The sequence below is a fragment of the Rattus rattus genome, chromosome 5 (genome assembly GCF_011064425.1).
Source record: "Rattus rattus isolate New Zealand chromosome 5, Rrattus_CSIRO_v1, whole genome shotgun sequence".
In the NCBI taxonomy this organism is placed as follows: Eukaryota; Metazoa; Chordata; class Mammalia; order Rodentia; family Muridae; genus Rattus; species Rattus rattus.
Window position 1 is genome coordinate 110,654,134 of NC_046158.1, and position 22,582 is coordinate 110,676,715.

At 40.1% G+C, this 22,582-nt stretch overlaps 1 protein-coding gene across 1 annotated transcript in view; it reads left to right on the forward strand.

Moving 5' to 3' along the window:
- The window catches only part of Atrn (attractin), a 124,781-nt gene that overhangs the window by 19,619 nt on the left and 82,580 nt on the right, over positions 1 to 22,582 (forward strand). The window contains exons 2-6 of the mRNA XM_032904225.1: positions 8,500 to 8,583; positions 10,659 to 10,772; positions 16,889 to 17,017; positions 18,259 to 18,464; positions 19,693 to 19,861. Coding sequence (XP_032760116.1) covers positions 8,500 to 8,583; positions 10,659 to 10,772; positions 16,889 to 17,017; positions 18,259 to 18,464; positions 19,693 to 19,861 — 702 coding nt within the window. The remainder of the gene's footprint in view (positions 1 to 8,499; positions 8,584 to 10,658; positions 10,773 to 16,888; positions 17,018 to 18,258; positions 18,465 to 19,692; positions 19,862 to 22,582) is intronic.

Consider the following 22,582-nt stretch of genomic DNA (forward strand, 5'->3'; position numbering starts at 1 on the left):
AAATCTAGTGTGGAGTTGAGGCTTGCACAATAAGTAAGAGAAGCAGTAGATCAAGCATAGAGGGCTTACCTATAGGGGCTTCAAGGGATCCTCATCTTGGGCAGCCGCAAGGCGAGAGTAAAGGATTTCAGGAAGGAATTTTATATTTCCGATTTTACTCTCTCTCTTTTTTTAGTATAGAATAGAGTTTATTCAGGGCATGGAGAGGGGAGTTAAGAGGGTAGTAGGAGCAGAGGAAGGCAGAGAGAGAGAGAGAGAGAGAGAGAGCGAGAGCGAGAGAGAGAGAGAGCACTGCTTTTTACTCTCTTGAGGTAGATGATTTTCTTTTTAAATAGAGAGACATAAAACTTTGTCGTATTGTAATTTTGGATGAGTATAGTAGAATGTCTTAGACACTAAAGCACAGATTACATATTTGTGGAATGTTATATCACTTGTAGTACTTATATAGTACTATAATTTAGGTTTTTACTAGTTTTTTTTTGTTTTGTTTTGTTTGTGTTTTTTTTTTTTTTTTGGAGCCGGGGACCGAACCCAGGGCCTTGTGCTTGCTAGGCAAGCGCTCTACCACTGAGCTAAATCCCCAACCCCTGGTTTTTACTAGTTTTTAGTGATTATCACATGCTTTATCTGTTGCATTTTAGGCCCATTAACTTGAGTACATATTCACAATCAACCCCCTTTGATGTATTGTTATTGTAAAGAATTATACCAAGGGCCAGTGAAATGGCTCAGCAGGTAATAAACTGCTTGCCATGTAAGCCTGATGCTGAGTTCTGTATCTGGAATCCATGGTGGATGGAGAGAACTGGTCACCAAAATTGTCCTAGACCTCCACTGTACACACCATGACATGAGCACCCCTGAGCATGTGCACGAGTGCACGAAAGCACACATATGTGATAATACATATGTTGAGGTTCAATCTGTTGCTGTGTATTGTAATGCTAAATACTGGCCCCTGAGATCTGGTTGCCTCAGGGTCAAGAAATCCCCAAGGCATGTTGGTAATCTTGTGTCCCCCCCCCGCCAAGTTATCCCTGATTGATCAGTAAATACACATGTGCATGCCTACAGCCTGTAGCTGGGCAGAAGAGAGGTAGGCACATACACATACTAATGATAAAGTAAATTTTATAAAGAATTATTTTTAAAATCTTAAGGCAGAAGTGTATATATCAATGGTAGGACATGGAGTTAGCATTCACAAGATTTGGGTTCAATCATCATCACCACTTCCAAAGGTGAAACTTGGGATGTGGAAATAATTTTAGTATTGGTGCCAAATTCAGTCACTTAGGTATCATTCCCTAGGACCCATCCATTTTGTGTTTTGAGTCAGGGTCTGTCACTAGGACCTGGGGCTTGCTGATTAGGTTAGGCTGGCTGGCTGCGTCGCTCCAGAATCCTCCTGTCTCTGCCTCCCCAGCATTGGGATTACAGTGAGTACTACTGTGCTGATTAATTTTATGTCAACTTGACACAAAGTGCAGTCATTTTAGAAGTGGCACTCTCAGTTGAGAAAATGCCCCCACCAGATTTGGCCTGTCTCTAAGTCTTGGAGCATTTCCTTAACTAGTGATTGATATGGGAGGGCCCAACCTATTGTGTGTGTTGTCATCCCTGGGCAGGTGGTACTGGGTGTATAGAAAAGCAAGCTGAGCAAGCCCTGGAGAGCAAGTCTGTGAGCCACACCCCTCCATGGCCTCTGCACCAGCTCCTGCCTTCAAGTCCTGACCTTTACACTCATGCCCTGACTTCCCTGGGTGATGGGAAAGAAACCAAAATTGAAATAAAGCCTTTCCTCCTTAAGTTGATTTTTGTCATGATGTTTATCACAGTGTATTCCGCTGAAAGACTTGGCAGTGTTGTTTTGGGGAGGATTGTGCAAGGAACTTGGGGCTAGAAAAGCTGTTTGATGCTCAGAGCTTGGTGAGCTGTTCTGTGGGAAACTCACGTGTAAGGATGCTGAAAGCAACACGGATGTGGGAGCCCAGCCCATGAGGTTTCAGAAAGACGTTTGAGTGTCACTTGAAGATGCTCAGGGCCATTTGATATTTGGAGCTAACAGTCATAGAAGTGGAACCTTTGCTTTATTGGACAATTGATAATGGTCACCTGGGGGTTGGGGATTTAGCTCAGTGGTAGAGCGCTTTGCCTAGGGAAGCACAAGGCCCTGGGTTCGGTCCCCAGCTCCAAAAAAAAAAAAAAAAAAAAAAACCAAAAAAAAGATAATGGTCACCTGGGGCTGGAGACTCAGCTTTGATTAAGAAGAGACCTGCAGGGGTTGGGGATTTAGCTCAGTGGTAGAGCGCTTGCCTAGCAAGCGCAAGGTCCTGAGTTCGGTCCTCAGCTCCAGAAAAAAAAAAAAGAGACCTGTAGTGCTCTGGCAGAATCTTCTGGAAAGGGTTTCTTACAGCACACAGAAGCTGTAGTCCAGATAGGAGAAGGCTATATCTCTTGCCAAACTTGGTAATCTTTTAAGAGTCTCCCAGTAGGTACTAGTTTTGAAGGCTTGAAGGGTCATGGAAAGCAGCCAAGGCTTGGCACAATGAATGTGCAACCGCAGTTGATGTGGAAGCCCCAAGGTTGAAGGAGTCATGGAGAGAAGTTAAGGTTTGCTGCCAGGTGGTGGGTCAGCCCTAGAAGAGAGCCCAGGAGAGGTATTGGTGAAGGCACAGCCTAGTTGTTGAGACCCCAGCATTTTACAGATGCCAGTACCATGGGATGACCACAACGACAGCAGCAGGTACAAAATGGAGCCTGCCTGAGACGAGTAGACACATGTGCTGTGACAAGGCCTTTGGAGCCCAGAAGACTGACATTTAGTTTTTAGTGGTGACTTTGGTTCTTCTTTGACCTGATTGTGATTGTGCCCTGCCTCTTTCCTCTCAGAATAAGAAAGTATGTTACTTATTTTTTAATTTTCAGGAGTCTACAGTTAAAAAACAAAGACTTTGGAGTTCCAGAAAGACTTTAGGGTGTCAAAGAGAGTTTGGATATTTTAGAGACTTGGAATATTTTGGATCTTTAGTTATATGCACTAAACTCTGATACCCCCAATTTTATAAAAATTATACTACTAGATTTAACATCAATCTGTTAATAGTAGATGATTTTAATACCCTGCTTTCTGTAATAGATCATCTGAATAAAATAGAGAGACATGAGAATTAATTGGCAAAATACATCAAATGGACTTAGCAGATATCTACATAATATTCTACCAAAACACCAAAGAACACAGTTCTCAGCAGCACACAGAGCTATTCTAAAGCAGACCACGCCTTGAGACACAAAACCAGTCTTTACAAGTTCAAAAAGATTGCTATCACTCCAGTTATTTTATCTGACCACAATGTAATAAAACTTAAAACACACAGCAGTCAAATCTCTAGTAAATAAAAAAAACTCCTTGTATTTGAGAATAAGTAACTCATTACTGAATAATGAATGAGGCAAAGAAGAAATCAAGAAAGTTCTAAGTGCCTACATTAAAAAAAATCAGAAATAGCACAAATAAATAGCTTAATGTGGCAACTCAAAAATTTAAAAAAAATGAAAACAAACTAAATCTAAACCTAGTTGGTGGCAAGAAATAATAGAGCAAAAATAAATGAAATATAAACAAAAGACAATACAAAGAATCAATGATTCTGAGGTTTGGTGCTTTGAGAAGATTTGGCCAACGGACCTTTGGCTCAACTAGCCAAAATAAAGAAAGAGAGGACCAAAATTAACAGAATCAGAAATGAACAGGAAAATACTATAACAGATACCAGAAATGTTAAGAACTTTATAAGGTAATACTTTAAAAACCTCTAGTCCATTAAAGTTGGAGAACCTCAAAGAAGTGAGTGAATTTCTGTATTCAGCCAAAATTAAACCAAGAGTTAGCCAACTACCTGACCAGACCTAATACAACAAACGAGGAGGTTGAAATGGTGATAAAAGCCTACTAGACAAAAGAAAGCTCAAGGCCAGATGGAGTCCCAGCAGAATTCTTCCAGACACTCAAAGAAGTTCCACAGTCAATCATCTGAAGCCATTAAAGAAGAAACACCAAAACCAAAGCAGGAGCATCCCCCAAACTCCTGTAAAGCCATTTAAGAAGGAGAGAGAAGAGACCGAGACCTTGAGAGAGGCCCCGTGGCATCATCCCCAGAAGAGACCTGGCCTTGAGTAGCTGGTGAACCATTATTCCTGAACATGCTAGTGAGGTGGTTAGAGAAAATCAGAATTGGTGATGAGGATGAAGAAGCTTTCCCTTCACCTGTGAAAGGGGGATTTAATTTTACTTCTGAAACTGAGTGCAGTCTGCTGACTTAGACATTAGAACTCAGATTCTCTGCCCTTCAGGTTCTGGGATTGGCTCTAGTGTTCCAACTTGGGACTCCTCTGACTGGCAGCCCTTGCTCAAGAGCCTCCCCTCTACCAAAGCTCAGTGTCTCCTTTACCCAATTCTGCTTTTTTCTTATAACACCTTCCTCTTGTGGTGTTACAGCCTATCTGGGCCCCAAACTCTCGACTTAGCAAATGCTTCCCAAAAGCTGGTGCTGGGAAGTTGGTTCAGGAAATGTCTCAACTCGTGACATAACTTGTTGTGTAACCACAGTTGCCTAAGTTTAGACTCAGAACCAACAGAAGGCTGGGTGTGATGGAGCACACCTGTAAGCAGTGCTAGAGAGGGGTTGTAAAGATAGGTGGGTCCCAGGGCACACTGGCCAGGGGAGCTTTTAAGCAAGGATTGCCTGTGAGGAGCCCATGTTGGATTGAAATGCTTATACCTTTAAACCTTCAAAAATTTTGGTTGTCCTGGGAAAGGCGTGGTGTGGTAGTATGGTCCCTGAAGGACAAAGTAATGACCCTGGTCACTGCTGTCACTGGCAGCAAGTCCTTCCTTGAATAGGGAATTAGCATGTCTTCCTGTCTTTCTTAAGAATGAGAAAATATTTCCTAGATGTTATTCACAGACTTGTCTCACACGTAAGTGTTAGATTACATGCTGTGACAAAGGTTAGTAATCATTCCTTATAGCTATTACCAACTTTTCTAGGAAAGAGAATCCTGAGCTTTGGGGCATCTGTTATTACATTTCTCTGCCCTCCTCTATATGTAGATATGTGCCTGTTACTTTTGGCTTGCATACAAGTAGAGTTTTCATGTTTGACTTGGGAGAGGGAATGCTCTTTGTCTCCTTTCCCTCTTTGTGGTAGGTGGAATGGGTCTGTTTAATCATAGGAGCCTGGGGAACCATTTTGAATTCTTAGGTAGAAGCCAGTGTTGGGGATGACAGGAGGCTACAGAGTGTCAGGCTACTGATGATTTATGATATTGCCTTACATGTTTTTGCTAGGTGTATTAGAACAGAACCTTAAGTGAATATGTATTTCTAGTTATTATGACCCAAGGAAACAGGGTTGTTTAAACTAACAACTCTGGGGTGCAGTAGATGTGGACAGGGTTCATGGATATCTATAATATGCAAGCACAGTAGAGGAGAAAGGAAAGGAAATTGAGGGAATTGGGAGATCAGATTTTTATCATGGTTTGTATTGGAAATCTTAAATAGGTAAATAGGCTAGAAACGTGTGGATGTTGATGAGTGAGGACGTCATGGTTTAGTAGATTGGTAGTCTCTGTGGAAAGATGCCTCACTGCAAGGGAGGAAATAGACTGGAAGAGATAAAGAGCCATTGATCAGATAGGAAGGTTAAAATTTAAATTTTGTTGCTAGTACTGTTAGAAATACTAGCAGAGGCTGGAGGAATGGATGGTTAAGGCGTGGCAAAGGAGAAGATTGTTAATGATAAGGTTGAGAAATGGAGAGGTTGTTCAGTGGGTGGCACCGACCTGTAATCTCAGCATCGAGATAGAAGCAGGCTCGTTTAAGGCCATTCTCTGCTTCTTAGCAAGTTTGAGGCCAACCTGGACCACATGAGACCTTTTCTCAAAAATAAATCCTCTAAGCAAGAGAGCTGGGCTTTGGATAGAGCCTCCTAGATATTAATGTAAATAAGTGGAAGACCGCAGATGACTTGCTAAGATCCTCAGTGTCTGAAGAAGGGCCATGCAGTGTTGGCTGCTGACTGTGAGGAAGGGCACATTTCTGACAGACTGCAGTTAGAGCCTGGCACCTGATGTGAAAGGAGGAGAAAGTGATGGGGTGGAAGTAAGGAAGGAAGTAGCACCTTTATTGTATATTATTTTCTAAGTGGCCAAAGATACCTGGCACAAAACAGAAAAAGTTGAGAAAATGTATCTTATAGAAAATAAGGTGTTCTTTCCATAAAAGAGCCGTTAGACAGTAACCTGAAAAAAGAGTTAGCAAATTGGACTTTGGCAAGTGGATATAGTAGAATTTCATTTTTATTGTATTTTGGTTTATGTATATGACTGTTTGGCTTGCATGTATATGTTTGTACCATGTGTGTACCTGGTGCCTGTGGAAGTCAGAAGAAGTCAGACCCCCTGGAGCTGGAGTTACAGAGGGTGTGAGCTGCCATGTGGGTGCTGAGAATTGAACCTGGGTCCTCTGGAAGAGCAGGTAGTGCTCTTCACCCTGAGCCATCTCTGCAGTTCCTTTGTGTAGAATTTTCTTAATTTACAAAGGAGAAAGTATAAATGATAAAACCATGAGAAATAGACAGACACTAGAATTACTGGAGTCAAAATGTTAATGAATGCCAGATACTCCTAACATGAGAAAGTTGCAAAAGTATGAAAATCCAGATACTCCACTGAGTTAGAAATCTAGGCTCTGATATATACTGCTGTGGTAAGGTAGTAAGTGGCCATTGAGTTCAGAAGGGAATCTGGATGGGTCTTCTGGTGTTGTGAACCACCTCAGACTGCTGCTGTCTTCTGTGTTGCAGCCTTCCCTATATTTCATTGGAACTATGGTTATACAGTTTAGCTTTATAAAGTATTCATGTCCTTTAAATTATTTGTTTTATTTTATTTTATCTCTCTCTCTTTTTTTTAATTTTTTGAGATGTAACCTCACTGTATACTCTATACTGGCCTGGAACTGTCTAGGTAGCTCAGATTCGTGGTCCTCTTGCCACAGCCTTCTAAAATTTTAGATTGCAGCCAGGAGCCAGACCACTCCTGGCTTTTGTAGCCATTTTTATGATATGAAGTATAACTTTCCTTTCATAACTAAAGTGATTTAGTTATTTTGTTATTGTTTATCCCTCTTGCTTTGAATATATCCTTGTGTGTGTGTGGCAGATATGTAACCACAGGCTTTTCCACAGGCATCCTACCCTAGTACCAAAAATGACTCTGAGACTTCTTACATATAAATGAATGCCTAAGCCAATAGCTTTGGCTTGTTTCCCCTAGTTCATAACTAAATTATCCCATTTAAACTTGTTGCAGTAAAAATAAAAATGGATTGGTGGCTAAGGTACTGCGCTGTCACTCTGTGTGGATCTGTGGGAGCTGCATGCTCTGGCTGTTTCTCTGCCAGCCACTTTGACACCCTGTCCCCTTGGTAGGTTGTTACCACACCAGACACACATATTGCGTTCTGAGGGCTGTTCTAGCGTGGCACCACTCCACGCTAGCCCCAGGCATTCTATAGCCTAACAAGGCTTCCAGACTGAGACAGGTCTCTCTGCCCCCTGTGAACTTTGCTCACATCCCCTGTAGCCCAGTAAAATCAAAGCTCTAGAAACTTGTAGTTTAACAATTAGATTTATATGTTAAATTCTCAATCTATAATACATCCACAGAACAAATTCACTGCCAATTAATAAAGATAGAAAAGATAGACAAGATAAAATTGACCTAGACCACCTGGATCAGAATCCTCCTCCTCCTCCTTTGTCTTCATCTTCCTTCTTTCCTCCTCCTCCTTCCTAGGCTTTTCCCCGCCTACCCTTCCTTCTCATCCAATGATAGGCTTCACCTTAACCTGGACCCTCCTTGCTGCCTAGTGACATCATCCTACATAAACTAGTCTAGGTCATGCCATGAGGCTACATACCTCTCCTTGAGTTTCTTGAGTTTCATGCAACTGTCTTCCTCAGAGTTGTGTAATGTCCCATCCTCTGTTGCTGTTCCCCAATACCCATCCTTGTGTCATAGTCCCTTTGTCCTTGTCTCCCCCCACTTCCTCGCACAACTGACTATCCCAGACTCTGTGCTGGAACTTCCACTTTTCTTCCTCCTATCCAAGCTAGTAGGCCAACAACGTTTTATTGACAGATGATGCTTCCATATATTGCATAAGAGATTCTCTCGGGGCTGGGGATTTAGCTCAGTGGTAGAGCGCTTACCTAGGAAGCGCAAGGCCCTGGGTTCGGTCCCCAGCTCCGAAAAAAAGAACCAAAAAAAAAAAAAAAAAAGAGATTCTGTGAATGTATCTGTCCAGTCATGTTCTCCTAATTGTAGTACACATTGTATCAATCTCATTAATTTCTTTAGTCTTTACAAGAAAGATAATACTGTATGATATTTTGACTGACATTTTTTTCTTTATTTAAATTACAGACTAACTGGATCTTCTGGATTTGTAACAGATGGACCTGGGAATTATAAATATAAAACGAAATGCACATGGCTCATTGAAGGACAGTAAGTTATAATGGCTGACTTTATTTTAATTTATTATAAGAGTTTCAGTATCGAACTTAAGTGTGTTAGTGCTATTCTTGAGACAGGGCCTTGCTGTGTAACTCAGGCTGACTCTGCTCCCCCAGTGCTAGGACTGTAGGTGTAGACTACCATACCCTGCTGCTAAAATACCTTTCATTAATGCTTTTCGTTTGGATAGTGGTTTTGCTTTTTAAAATTTATTTTTTTGGGGGACAGGGAGATGGCTCAGTGGATAAAGTGCTTGCTGAGCAAGTCTGGTTATATGAGTTTAATCCCTGGATCCCACAGTTGTAAAAGAATGCCTTCTGAAAGTTGTACACACACACACACACACACACACACACACACACACACACACACACACTAAAATAAAAAATTAAAAGGAAGTTTTCTTTTTTGGGTGCTGGGGATTGAACCTATGACTTCAGTAAGCAAGTGTTCTATTGTTATTTTTGTCTCTCCACACCCCCAGCCTCCTCATCTCCCCCAATACCCGCTGGAGCTGAGGACCAAACCCAGGCAGGGCCTTGTGTTTGCTAGGCAAGTGCTCTACCACTGAGCTAAATCCCCAACCCCAAGTGCTCTATTGTTACATAACTCTTTAATTTATGTTTTTTTTTTTTAAGGTTCCAAGTTGACTTAATGTTACAAATGAAAAATGTATACCAGATATTTACATATTTTAATTCTAATAGTTTAAAAAACTCAGTTAAAATCCTTTTAATAGTTTGCTTAAATTTTTATATAATAATGCTATTGTATCTTTTTTCTGACTATTGATTTTTATTATCAGCTAAATAATAAATCAGCCATCAGAGTAACTACTGTTGCCTATTTCCCTAGCCCTATTGTCCTTCCAGCTGTCTGTTTCTCTTTTTTCTCCTCCTTTGTGCCTGTCATTTAAGGCCAAAGCATTTTAGTCTCTGAACAAAACTTTGAAGATTCATGTCTCTCTGTGATTTCTACCAATTTAGATACTAAACCCAAGAAATACTGTTTATTAATTCATTTAAAAGCAACAGTTATATCCCACTACATGTCAGCAGAAAAGGCAGTTTGTTTTTATTGAGATGGGATCAGACTGGTAAGCACTACCTGGCAAGGCGCTTACTGTGTAGACCAGGCTGGCTTTGTGCTCTCAACTGTCCTGTCTCTGTCCTCACTTCTGAGCACTGGGATTATAGGCATGCACCACCACACCCACTTTTGGGGGTTGGGATACAACTCTGGATCAAGCCCAGAGTTGCATGGATGCTAGGCAAACAGTCTACCAACTTAGCTGTATCCCTGATCGTAAATGTCATTTTTATCACCATGAATATAAGGAAAAAGTTCCTCATATTTAAGGAAATGATAAGAATTGCATTGTTTAAGATTTCACAAATCTCTTTGCTATCTGGCAATAACTGATCTTTTTTGTTATTTTGTTTTGTTTTTAAAAATATGTGGTATATAAGCAAACTTAAATATGAATGGAATAGTTCCAGATGAGAGGAAAAAGTTAGATAAGTTTATCTGTTATGGAAAATTTCAGATACTTTTGTCTAGGTGCTTAGCATGGTGAAATATGAAGGTGGAGCTGGGGTCTGAGGCAGTCATGCAAAGGGAGCGGCTGTAGAGCCCCTGGGAGTGTGGAAGCTAGGGGCACGTAGCTTCCCTAGGAAGTGGTTTTTTGGTACAGTTCTGTGAAAAGACAGAGAAGCAGGTAAATTTAGAAAATGTGTTTTTTTTTAAGTGATGTGTTATGAAGTCTTAAGTAAGATGAGTAAGGGAAGAAGTAGGGACACCGAGGGGCTCATGTTGCTGAATGTTAAGGCAGGGCTGGAAACATTCTTCTAAGGCCCTGAAGTCAGAGCTGCTGTTTCTGTTTCCCAGGACAGACATGCTTGATGTTCTCTTATACATATCAGATACTAACGAGATCGCTGATAAATGCAGGAAACCTGTTTATATTTTATATTTGCATTGTATTTTTTCTCCTTAAACATTCTTCAAAAGTCTGTTTTTAGTAGTTAATGTTATGATTATTATAAATTACTTAATTATTTTTCTAGGCCAAATAAGATAATGAGACTTCGATTCAACCATTTTGCTACTGAATGTAGCTGGGACCATTTATATGTTTATGATGGGGACTCAATTTACGCACCTCTGATTGCTGCCTTTAGGTAAGCCCAGCCATTAGCTGACTTCTGAATGTAAGTGTGTCAGTAACATTTCTCTCATGGAGTGAGCATCAGCTCTGTCTCTGCTGAGCCTCAGTTCACTTGGTTTTTATGTCCTAGGTCATTTTCTGTGTATGCTACCATGTAGCCAAGGTTAGCCTTGAACTTCTAGTCCTGCCTCCACCTTCCAAGTGCTAGGAGCACAGGCTGTGCCACTGTGCCTGGCTCATTTCACATTCTTGAACTGCGAAGTTTTGATAATTTCTGTTATCAAACGAACTGCTGTTCGTGATGGTGGTAAAGTTTACATTAAAAAATTTTAGACTATATTGAGTAATATTTCTGTGACAAATTTAAATCAGAAACCATACCTATTTTGTTCTTGTATATATTTCATTCCATAGGCCCTTAGGAATAACTTTTTGAATAGGTATATAGTTTCTCTCTCTGTGTGTATTTGTACTTGTGTATATGTATTATTAGGGAGAGGAGAAGCTTTCTGGAAGACTATTTATAAATTGGACAATGGTTTCCTGTTGAGAATGAGAAACTTGCTAATTTTGTTTTGTAAATCCCTCCCCAATACATCTGTATTAATAATTTAATAAAGTAATTCAGTTTCATCAGTTATAGGTTTCCACTGAACTTTTGCTATTTTAGTTTTTTAAAAAAATGTGTGCGTGTGTCTGCAGTGTATGTGAGTGTCTGATATGTGTGCGAGTGCGTGTGCATGTGTATTTCTGTGCATGTACTCACATGCCGTGGTGTGCATGTCAGGTTGGAGCACAGCCTCACATGTCAGTCATTACATTCCACCTTGTTGGAGAGAGGTTCTCTTGTTGTTTGCTGTGGCCTGTTCTCTGGAGCCAGCGTTAAGGAGAGTCTTAGCCACCTAACATGGGTACTGGGAACCAAGAGAGTGTGTGTGTGGTCCTGGATGATGCTTAGAACTTACTTTACAGACCAGGTTAGTCTTGAACTGACAGAGATCCACCTACTTCTGCCTCCTAAGTGCTGGAATTAAAGGCATTGTCACACATGCCTGGCAACTTCAGTTTTCTTAAAGTTTATTGTTAACTGTGTATGTGTGTGTGTGTGTGTGGGGGGGTTGGCACATGTGTGTACATGTGGAGGTTAGAGGACATTTTTGGGGAGTCTGTTTTTCTCATTCCACCTTCATAGGGGTTCCAAGGATTGAACTTGGTTCCCAAGCAAATGGCTTTGGAGCTATCTCACTGGCTGGCCCCTTATTTCTTTACTTTAGAAAGAAATCAATATTTTTCTCTTCTTCCCCTGGTGGTAGTATGCTGGAATGCCACATAGTGAGGGAAGGACTATGTAGTACACAAGGAGGCAAAGGACAAATAGAAGACTAGTTCTTCACTATTGCTCCTGTAACTCTCCAATAATATTTGGAGCGAGAACTTAAGAGTTTCATTTAATGAAACCAAACAGCAGGCTGTGCTAAGCACTTAAAATGTCATCTGTCATGTGTTAAGCGTGTGTATGTATGTATGTATGTATGTATGTATGTATGTATGTATGTATGTATATAATTGAATATACCTTGCATTATAGCAGGAGGCACCTTAAACTATAACAGAAGCACAAAAATTAAGTATGATATTATGATACTACTTTTTAGGAACTCATCTATAACTCTGTTTGTTAATCAGAATTCATGGAGCCCCTTTCACATGACTGGGCTTTGAATTAGCTAGCCATAGCCATTGTAAGAATATGAGCCAAGCAGTTGTGCACAGAGTTTACTTGGACTATGTATTTGATAAATAGGGATAAAAATTTCATGTCAGCAGCAAGAATAAAATAAGTGGCCTATAAACTGTCCTAAGCAAAGATGTTTGAGGGAAGGTATATGTAAGAATGTTGGTTAATCGAGAGCATGAACTAATGCACTGATTAGCTATTAAAACTGCCTACTGTTGGGCATGGTGACAGAGGCCATACTCTCTGAGTTTGAGGCCAGCCTCGTCCCCATGAGTTCCAGGCCAGGCAGAGCTACATAGACAAAAAAATAAAATGAAACACAAAAACAAAAACTTTAACTTATAACATATTTGAGTGTTAATTTCATAAAATTATAGTGAAATAGTTTACTAAAAGACCCACCTTTAATAATGCCGAGCACATTCTCTATCTAGAACTAAGGTGACAATGTCTATCACTTTAAAAGTCTGTGGTGTGAGTCTAGAGTGATGTTTCAGCTGTTAAGGGACTGTTGAGCCTTTGTTGTTCTTGCAGAGGACCCTGGTTCCATTCCTGGTGCCCACATGGTAGTCATGGTAGTTTACAACTATCCATAACTCCGTTTCCAGGGGCTCTGATGCCTTCTGACCTTCACAGGCACCAGGCACACATAGTGCGGACATACATGTAAACAGAACACTCATGTACATAAAATAAAATAAACACATCTAAGGGTCCAGCCTGGAGTCTTGTGCTTGCTGGGCAGGCATTTTACTGCTGAGTTCCATCTCTAGATGAAAATTGTTGTATTTAAAAATCAGAGTACCATGTCCCTACTGTCTTAGGTTATAGTGGCTTTCTCAGCATTGCCCTTGTACCAGTAACACATTAGATAGAAGAATCAGCATGTTGGTGATGTGTTGAGCATTCAGAATAGAGACAGCCTAGCAACAGATGGTTCATCTAAGGTGCATGGTAATGAATAAAAGGAAAACCAAAGAGGATTCATAAAACAATTTACTTTCAGTGTGAATCCTGCCCGAGTTATTGTGAGAACTTGAATAGATCATTCAAGTGCTCTAAACTTTAAAACTGTGTGTGGTCGCACAGACTTTTAACCCTAGCAGCATGAGAAACTGGGGCATGAGGATTGCTAGACTAGACTTTAGCATCTAAAACACAAGACAAAGATACTGTGCTAGTTTAGTCTGTGTTATATCTGGCTTTTCTGCAAGCTGTAGTTTAATCTGCTTCTAGGTTATTCTATCGTATTTGTCTTTTATATATTGAAATTCTAAATAAAAACAGTTTAACAAAGCTCTATTACTAGACAAATATGAGAACCACTGGGCAGTTTGTCTTTACTATCTTTCTAGCTCACTAACATAATTCTGTGGAACATTCATGTACAGAGTATTTTATGAAGGGCCTGTTGGCAAGTGTGGTAATGGTGATTGACCAGGGCAGTGGTTTTTCCCTGGGAACATTCTTCAGTAGAATACTACTCTTTTTTTTTTTTTTTTTTTTGGAGCTGGGGACCGAACCCAGGGCCTTGCGCTTCCTAGGCAAGCGCTCTACCACTGAGCTAAATCCCCAACACCCAGAATACTACTCTTAAGCTGGTATGGTGGTTCAGACCTATAACCTCAGTGTTAAAGAGCCCAGTGTGGGAAGTTTGTGAGCCTGTGTTACATAGCAAAATTCTAGTTTTGAAAATATACTGAAATAGCCAAACACTGTTCTTTTCAAAATTACTAATTTTTAAAGATTTATTTATTTTATGTATGTGAGTACACTCTCACTGTCTTCAGACACACCAGAACAGGGTATTGGATCTCATTACAGATGGTTGTGAGCCACCATGTGGTTGCTGGGAATTGAACTCAGGACCTCTGGGAGAGCAGTCAGTGCTCTTAATCCCTGAGCCATCTCTCCAGCCCTAAAATTACTATTTTTTAAGAATTAGTACTATGGGTATTTGGTACATATGTATTATACCATTGCATGCTTGGTGCTTGGTGTCTGTGAAGGCCAGAAGAAGATTTGGATATCATCAAGCTCTGTGTGTGTGTGTGTGTGTGTGTGTGTGTGTGTGTGTATGTGTGTCTGTCTGTCTGTCTCTGCCTTTATATGTATCTCATGCTTTTTATTTGTATTCTTTTATTAACAAAATACATAGAGAAAAATGTGTCAGTGTTCTGTAAGCCCTAGAGTACTGTCAGAATCTTAGAGTTCCTATGTTCTGTCTTCATTCTAACGTAGGTGGCTCAGTTTAATTGCTTAATGCACAAGCATGGAGTTCCGAGTTTAGATCTCCAGGACTCACATAAAAATCCAGGTGTGTTTTGCGAGCCTGTGATTACAGTGCTGAGGAGGTAGAGATGAGAGAATTCCTGGTCTTGCTGGCCAGCCAGTCAAGCCAGTCAGTGAGCTCAGGTTCAGTGAAAGATCCTACTCCCCAAAATGAGGTGGGCTTCGTTGTGGCACATTCATATAATTCCAGCACTCAAGAGGCTCTCTGAGAATTAAAGGCCAGCCTGGTTTGCATAGTGAGTGCCAGTCTAGTCAGTACTACACAGTGAGACTCTATTTCCAGAAGAAAAAGGAGGGGAGTGAGTGAAGAAGACACCTGATAGTGAAGTCTGCCTCTACAGCACACTCACATAATGTACCCTACACACACCAGTGCAGATAACATGCATACACACATAATGTACCCTACACACATAGGTGTGGATGACATGTATACTACACACATAATATATCCTACACACATCAGTGTGGATAACATGCATACTCACATAATGTACCCTACACACATAGGTGTGGATGACATGTATACTACACACATAATATATCCTACACACATCAGTGTGGATAACATGTAAACTCATATAATGTATCCTACACACATAGGTGTGGATAACATGTATATACACATAGTGTATCTTACACACATTGGTGCGGATAACATGCAAACTCACATAATGTATCCTACATACATAGGTGTGGATAACACCCATACTCACATGATGTATCCTATACACATTGGTGTAGATAACATGCATATTCACATGATGTATCCTATACACATTGGTGTAGATAAGCACATGCAGATGTTAACATATATGCAAATTAAGTGAAAATCCCCTCTTCTCACTGTCAGTCTGTATGTTCTCTTCTGGTCACATTTACGTGCATGTACCTGTACTTGCTTTTAGATGCATAGGTACACTAGGCCAGTTGTTTTGCTGTGTGCCTCCCTACTCTACCTGTTGTCTTCATGAACTCTTTATTAGTCTTGCAGACCTACAGATTAGTAATGACTCATTTAATCAACTCCCATAAATGAGTAATTAGGTGACTTTTAATCAGTTGTCATCTGACTACTGCTGTAGGAGTATTCTTTGTTTTTCTGTGTATATATGAGGAAGTATTTCTTATACAAAGAGAATTGCTAGGTCATAGCATTTAAGATGGTCATAGCCTGAAGTAGGAATATACCCGTTGTAATCTTCAGAAAAATTAGGGAATTAGGGACTGTGTGAGTGAAAGGGAGAGAGTAATAGGTGATCAGATGTTTAATCATTGAGTGAAGTTATATGTGTGGAGCAAATCACATGGCCTTTGCTATTGTCTAAATGTGATTGGTGGTTGTAGTGAATTGATAATGGCAAAAAAATAGGAGCAACTGAACATGAAAATGATTAACCTTGGGGTACATCATGTATTAAATGAGCAAGACCAACATTATAATATTCCTTCTGTTGGTAAATGAGGTGGGGGTAGACACCTCCATTCTATATTGAGCTTTCAAATTATACACATGGACATAATTTACATGGAACTCACTGTGTAGACCATGCAGAGATCTGTCTGGGTCTGTCTCCCCAATACTGGGACTAAAGACATGTGCCACCACTCCCAGCCTTCAAGTTAGCATGTATCTTTTATAAAACAAGGTGGTATGGTATTATGGATCAAATGTCTTAAAAATGGTAGTCACTGATTCAATAAATCAATTATATAAATAACAAACTTTATGAACTGATAATTGTCAAATATGTACTGTTGGAAGAAAATATTTTACCTATCATAAAAAGTTTATAGCAAAAACAAAAAACAAAAAACAAAAAACCAAAGTCATTGATTTCAAATCCTTTAGAAGCTGGGCATAGTAGCACATGCCTGAAATCCCAGCACTCAGGAGGCGGAGGCAGGTGGGCTGTGGATTTGAGGCCAGCTAGCGTCACATTTACACTGTGTTGGAACAAGAGCCCCTGGATCAAATAGTGACAACAATAACAGAATTAAGGAAGCATGGCAGATCCAGAATGACTAGACTCAGTTCAAAAGCTGTATAGACGGATTCTGTTGAAATTGCTGTAATTTGGTCTGTGTTTACATTTCAGTGGCCTCATTGTTCCTGAAAGAGATGGCAATGAGACGGCCCCTGAAGTCACTGTCACTTCAGGTTATGCACTACTGCATTTTTTCAGTGATGCTGCTTATAATCTGACTGGATTTAATATCACTTACAAGTAAGATATTTAGATTTAATATTTTTGATACTATTCAAAAGACTTAATAACAACAATAATAATAATAATATTGGGGGGCTTACAGCTAGTCAGGCACCTTGCTAAATATTAACATGAATTTTCTTATTTAAAGTTTTTTTTTTAAGTATTCAGTGAGAGGTAGACATTTTTTCTCATTTCATAATTGAGGAAAACAGGAGCTAAAAGGTTAAACGAATGTCAGCCCCAGTAGTTGGGACCACAGTTCTTGGTTTTTCTAGATCTTGTTACTGAGCATCTCCTGGAAGAGAGAGACGTTCTACCTGCTGCTGGAAGAAAATATCAGGAGTTTTGCTAAGTGAATTTATCAAAGTTAGTAGTGTCTCAGTAATAATCTTCAGTATAAGAAATCTATATTTTTAAACTATTGTAATAGTCCACTAATGTACCTCTTTAAACGTCTGAATTATGTCATTTCAAATTGTTATCTTAAGTCATGTTATGAGACACTTAAATTCAGACATGAAGTTAACTGCACTTCTCCATCTGAAGTGAATTGATAAAAGTTACTGAAGACCTTTAATTTGACTACATCACTGGAAAGTAATCTTTTTTTTCATCTTTATTAAATTGGGTATTTCTTATTTACATTTCAATTGTTATTCCCTTTCCCCGGTTTCCAGGCCAACATCCCCCTAACTCCTCCCCCTCCTCTTCTATATGGGTGTTCCCCTCCCCATCCTCCTCCCATTACCACCCTCCCCCCAAGAATCCCATTCACTGGGGGTCCAGCCTTCGCAGGACCAAGGGCTCTGGAAAGTAATCTTAAATTCTGCTAATTCTCAGAATCTTTTCAAAGAATGCGTGCCATGAATATTGGCAGTTCATTGGCTCCCTTTCCTTCTTCCACTTGCTAGCATTAGCTTGGCACTTTTGTAGAACTCATTACTAATGAGCTAGCAGAAAGAGTAGGCTCCTGGTTGTCAGCCTCAAGCCAAGTCTAAGTGGTTTCCGCACAGATCTCTATTGTTTTGTAATTTCTCTAACTTCCTGAGTTACTTATTCTTCTTCCTTCACATGCGAATACAGTGAGGTTGATTTGATCTCATTACTGAGCTGCACAGAGCTCAGTGAGCACACTTGGGGTAACTGGTAAGTCCTGTAGTCACACTTGCAAATGAACTGAACTTAAACTATAAGAAGGAGGTCTGCAAATGTTGCTTAGTTGAAATTGTTGACTTAGTTTTTTCCTGTCTTTGTAGTTTTGACATGTGTCCGAATAATTGCTCAGGCCGAGGAGAATGTAAGAGCAGTAACAGCAGCAGCACTGTTGAGTGTGAATGTTCTGAAAACTGGAAAGGGGAGTCCTGTGACATTCCTCACTGTACAGACAACTGTGGCTTTCCTCACCGAGGCATCTGTAACGCAAGTGACACCAGAGGGTGCTCCTGCTTCCCTCACTGGCAGGGTAGGAGCTGCCCTTTCAAAGTTCTTTCACAGAGTTATAGTTTAGTGAACTGTAAGGGAGTTTATTTTAGCAGCTGCAGGCCTTATGTTAATCATGTATCAGATGGCATTTAAGCATTCACCTCCCCCTACTCAGACTCTTTAAAGTTTACACGTATGTGATTGTTATTGATGTGCTTAGGATTATGGAAAGGTTTAACAAATCCTTTGCAACTCATTCATGAAAATTAGGGAGCATGGTCTGGTGTTAGAGAAGCAGAGAATCAAGCTGAGAGGTGGTTAAGTGGCAGTACTGCTGTTTCCTAAGAAAACTTGTTTGTGTTCAGAGAGGATCCGCACTAGTTAGAATCCCACTGCTGTCATCTAGTGCCATTTCCCACACAACCATCGTACTAATGAAGCTGTAGGGAATTCTCTGATGTTTTGAGGAAATAGCCATCATTGCTTTAGTGGTTTTCTTTCTATGCTTATGTCCTCAGGACCTTTTTATTTTGAAAGAAAGTGTTTGTTTAAATGTTTTTGGCTTGTCCAGTTTAGTTGATATTAAGGAGTTAGTGGTTGGCATGCTTGAGTACCATCTCCCTTTCAGGAGTCCCAGTAGAGGACAGAGTTCTTTCTGTCTCCTTCATCTAGTCAGCTCCTGGGTTTACCAGAAGATCGATTTTGATCTGTCATTATATTTTAACCCTAGTGTCTTTTCCACTTGAATTAATAACCCCTTGGTTTGCCCTTTCCCTGAATGCTGCTTAAGCAAGATTTTTACTACTAAAAATGTTTAATCTGAATATTGCCAACTTAGCAGAAAGTATGTAGTATTAAATCTCATTATGGAATGATTGGTTTTGGTCTGTATCTTAAGTAAATTAAAAACTCATGTTAGGTTCTAAACAGATGGCCTCTTGGTTAAGAGTACTGGTTGTTCTCTAGAGGACTCAGGTTTGATCCCAGCATCCACGTAGGAGCTCACAATATCTGTAACTCCAGTTCCAGGGGATCCAATGCCTTTTTCTGACATCAGTGGGTACCAAGCAGGCAAGTGGTACATAGACATTCATTCAAGTAAAATAACTGTGTGTGAAATAAGTTTAAAAGACCACAAGTTCAAGATGTTAGCACTGCTAAAGGAAACATGATTCTTTAAATATTCTTTGCACTTAGATTAGAACTTGGAATGCTGTAAACTTTCAGACTGCATTTTGTGAAGCTGTGTTGTTATTTTTTCTTATTAGGTCCTGGATGTTCAATTCCTGTGCCAGCTAACCAGTCTTTTTGGACTCGAGAAGAATATTCTGACTTAAAGCTTCCCAGAGCCTCTCATAAAGCTGTGGTCAATGGAAATATAATGTGGGTTGTTGGCGGGTATATGTTCAACCATTCAGATTACAGCATGGTTTTGGCGTAAGTGGCTTTATAATTAAAACACTTTATTTATTATTCCTGAGTGTATATAAGGGGGTGTATGCAGTGGTGTGCAAGTGGAGATGAAAGGACAGCTGCATGGAGTTAGCTTCCTCTCGTCACCTGTGTGTGAGTTTGGTGTTTGGTTTCAGGTCACCAGGCTTGTAATGTTTGCCCTTGAGCCTCACCAGCTCAGAGAGTGGGTTAAAAACTTCTGGAAGAAGCTCGGGTTTCCACCCCAAGAAGCTACAGTGTTAAAATAATAAAAAGCCAGGACATCACAAGTAATTACTGAGGGAAATCTGTTTAAACTTTGGTAGTATTCTTCTAAACTTTCTTCATATATGTTGATGTTCTACAATTGAAAGCCCCAAAGAATTCATTGTTATGATAAGAATAATTTATCTTTTTAAGGTACTTCCTCTGATATTTTGCTTTAGGTATATAGTAAGTTATATAAATAGGAGTTACTTTATCTTTTGATTTTATTAATAGTTTTCATATGTCAGATGGTTTCAGTTTATATCTTACTAGTGTTAAATGGCTTTTGTCTAATAATTTCCAGGGTTTGAAGTCTTATTTGTGCTTTTTTGAAGGTAGAATATATATTATCATATTAGAGTTATAGAGAACAGATTTCAAAAGGAAATTTATAAATACTTAGCCATGTTAATTTTGTGGCTTGAAGTTTTTTCTATTAGTGATTAAAAAGTATTGACATTCATCTTAAAGTCAGTAGGACTACTAGGCAGTCTGGCGTGTGCTTTTGTTAATGTTCTATTTCTTTGAAGACACCATGGTCAAGGCAGTTTTAAATGAAAGCATTTCATTAGGGGCTTATTTACAGTTTCAGAGAGTAAGTCTATGAACATCATGACAAGAAGCATGACAACAGTCAGGCACAGTGGAGCAGTGGCTAAGAGCTCAAATTTGATCTACAAGCAAGTGGGAGGGAAGAGAGAGAGAGAGAGAAAGTATGAACACGAGAACACTGGGCCTAGCATGGGCTTTTGAAACCTCAAAGGCCACTCCCAGTGATATACTCCTCCCACAAGGTCACACCAGTTGGAAATAAGGCTTCTGCTTGCACAGTGTCAGTAGAGACTGTGGGGGGAACATTGACTTCTGCTGTCAGCAACAGTAATGGCAGTAATAAGTTGACCTTCTCCATCCCATGGGAGTGGTGTCAGAGAAGGCCTGAAATAACAGAGCGTCTAGGGTCTCACAGCATGACACACAAAATCTGCCCAGCCAAGAGCTAATACAGTCTCATTTTCAATAAGAAGTCAGAGACAATGACATTAGGGTGACACACATTAGGTTTATCTGACAAGAAATTTAAAGGTGGCCATCTTAAAATACTACAATGAATAGCTGCACACATACAAAGCAAATGAAAAAATAGAAAGTCTCACCAAAAGAAATATAAGATGTAACAGGATATCAGAGGCCAGGTTAAAGCACTTGACCAGCTGGGCCTGGTGACCCACTCAATCCCTAGGACCCACATGGGTAGAAGAAAGAACCAATTCCTGATAGTTGTCTTCTGATTATCTTTGTGCCTTGGCAAATACATGGCCTTGCCCAAATAAATAAATGTAATAATAATAATAATAATCAGAAAGAATCTTAAATGGAAGGCCTGGAAGATGGCTGAGAGACTAAGAGCATTTTCTCCTGCTCACAGTCATCTGGGACCTCTGTTCTAGAGTATCTAGATGCTCTCCTGTGGCCTTTACTGGCACTGCATGCACGTGGTAACAGATATGAATGCAAGCAAAACACTCATACACATACATTAAAAAATCAAAAGAGAGAATATCTGATGGAATTGTAAAATTGAAAAATGCAACAATGGAAACAAATCCCAGTGGGTAGATTAGCAGGACAGAGGCAAGAGCCAGCAGCCTCCAGACAGACCTAGAAATTCCAGTCAGAACAACAGAGAAAACAGTAAATCTTAAATTGAGAGGAGGCCAGGGCCTGTAGCAAAAGGTTTTAATTTAAGCAGAATTTGAGAGGAAGAGGCAAACAAATCTCTCTGATTGGGGATTGGGGTTAAAGGTGTTTGCCATGACGCTCTGCTCACAGTTAGCCTTCTCCCCTAAAAAGTTCTAAATTCATTTTTAATGCCGACACAGTTAGTCATAGACATTGTGTCTCACACAGTTCAACACACTCCAATATGCCGCCCCAGCCCATTGCTAAGACTTAGTTTACTTGGTAAAAGACACAAGCTCAGCATACGTGAAGCTCTGAATTTCATCCTTAGCACTACATAAAACTGGGTGTGGCCATGCACACTTTAACTTCAGCACCAGGGAAGCAGAGGCAGGATGATCAGAATTTGAGGGTCATTTTCAGTTTCATATAGAGTTTGAGGTTAGGCAGGGATACAGGAAACCTGTCTCAAACAAACAGACAAACAAAAAAACTTCAAAAACTGTTGAGATAGTCAGGCTGTGGTCCTAGTGAGTGTTGAGATTATAGACATATATCATCGTGCCTGTTGTATATTTTTGAATCTTGGTGTCCGTCTATGTTGTGTCATTCCCACACAAAAGCCCACACCAGGCCCAATCGCATTCTCTGCCTGCTCCTGTGGGTCAGATGTAAGCTCTCAGCTGCTGCTCCAGGGTCAGGCCTGCCAGCTGCCACACTCCCACCATGACGATAAGGGACTAACTCTTAGAAACTGTAAGCCAGCCCCAATTAAATTCT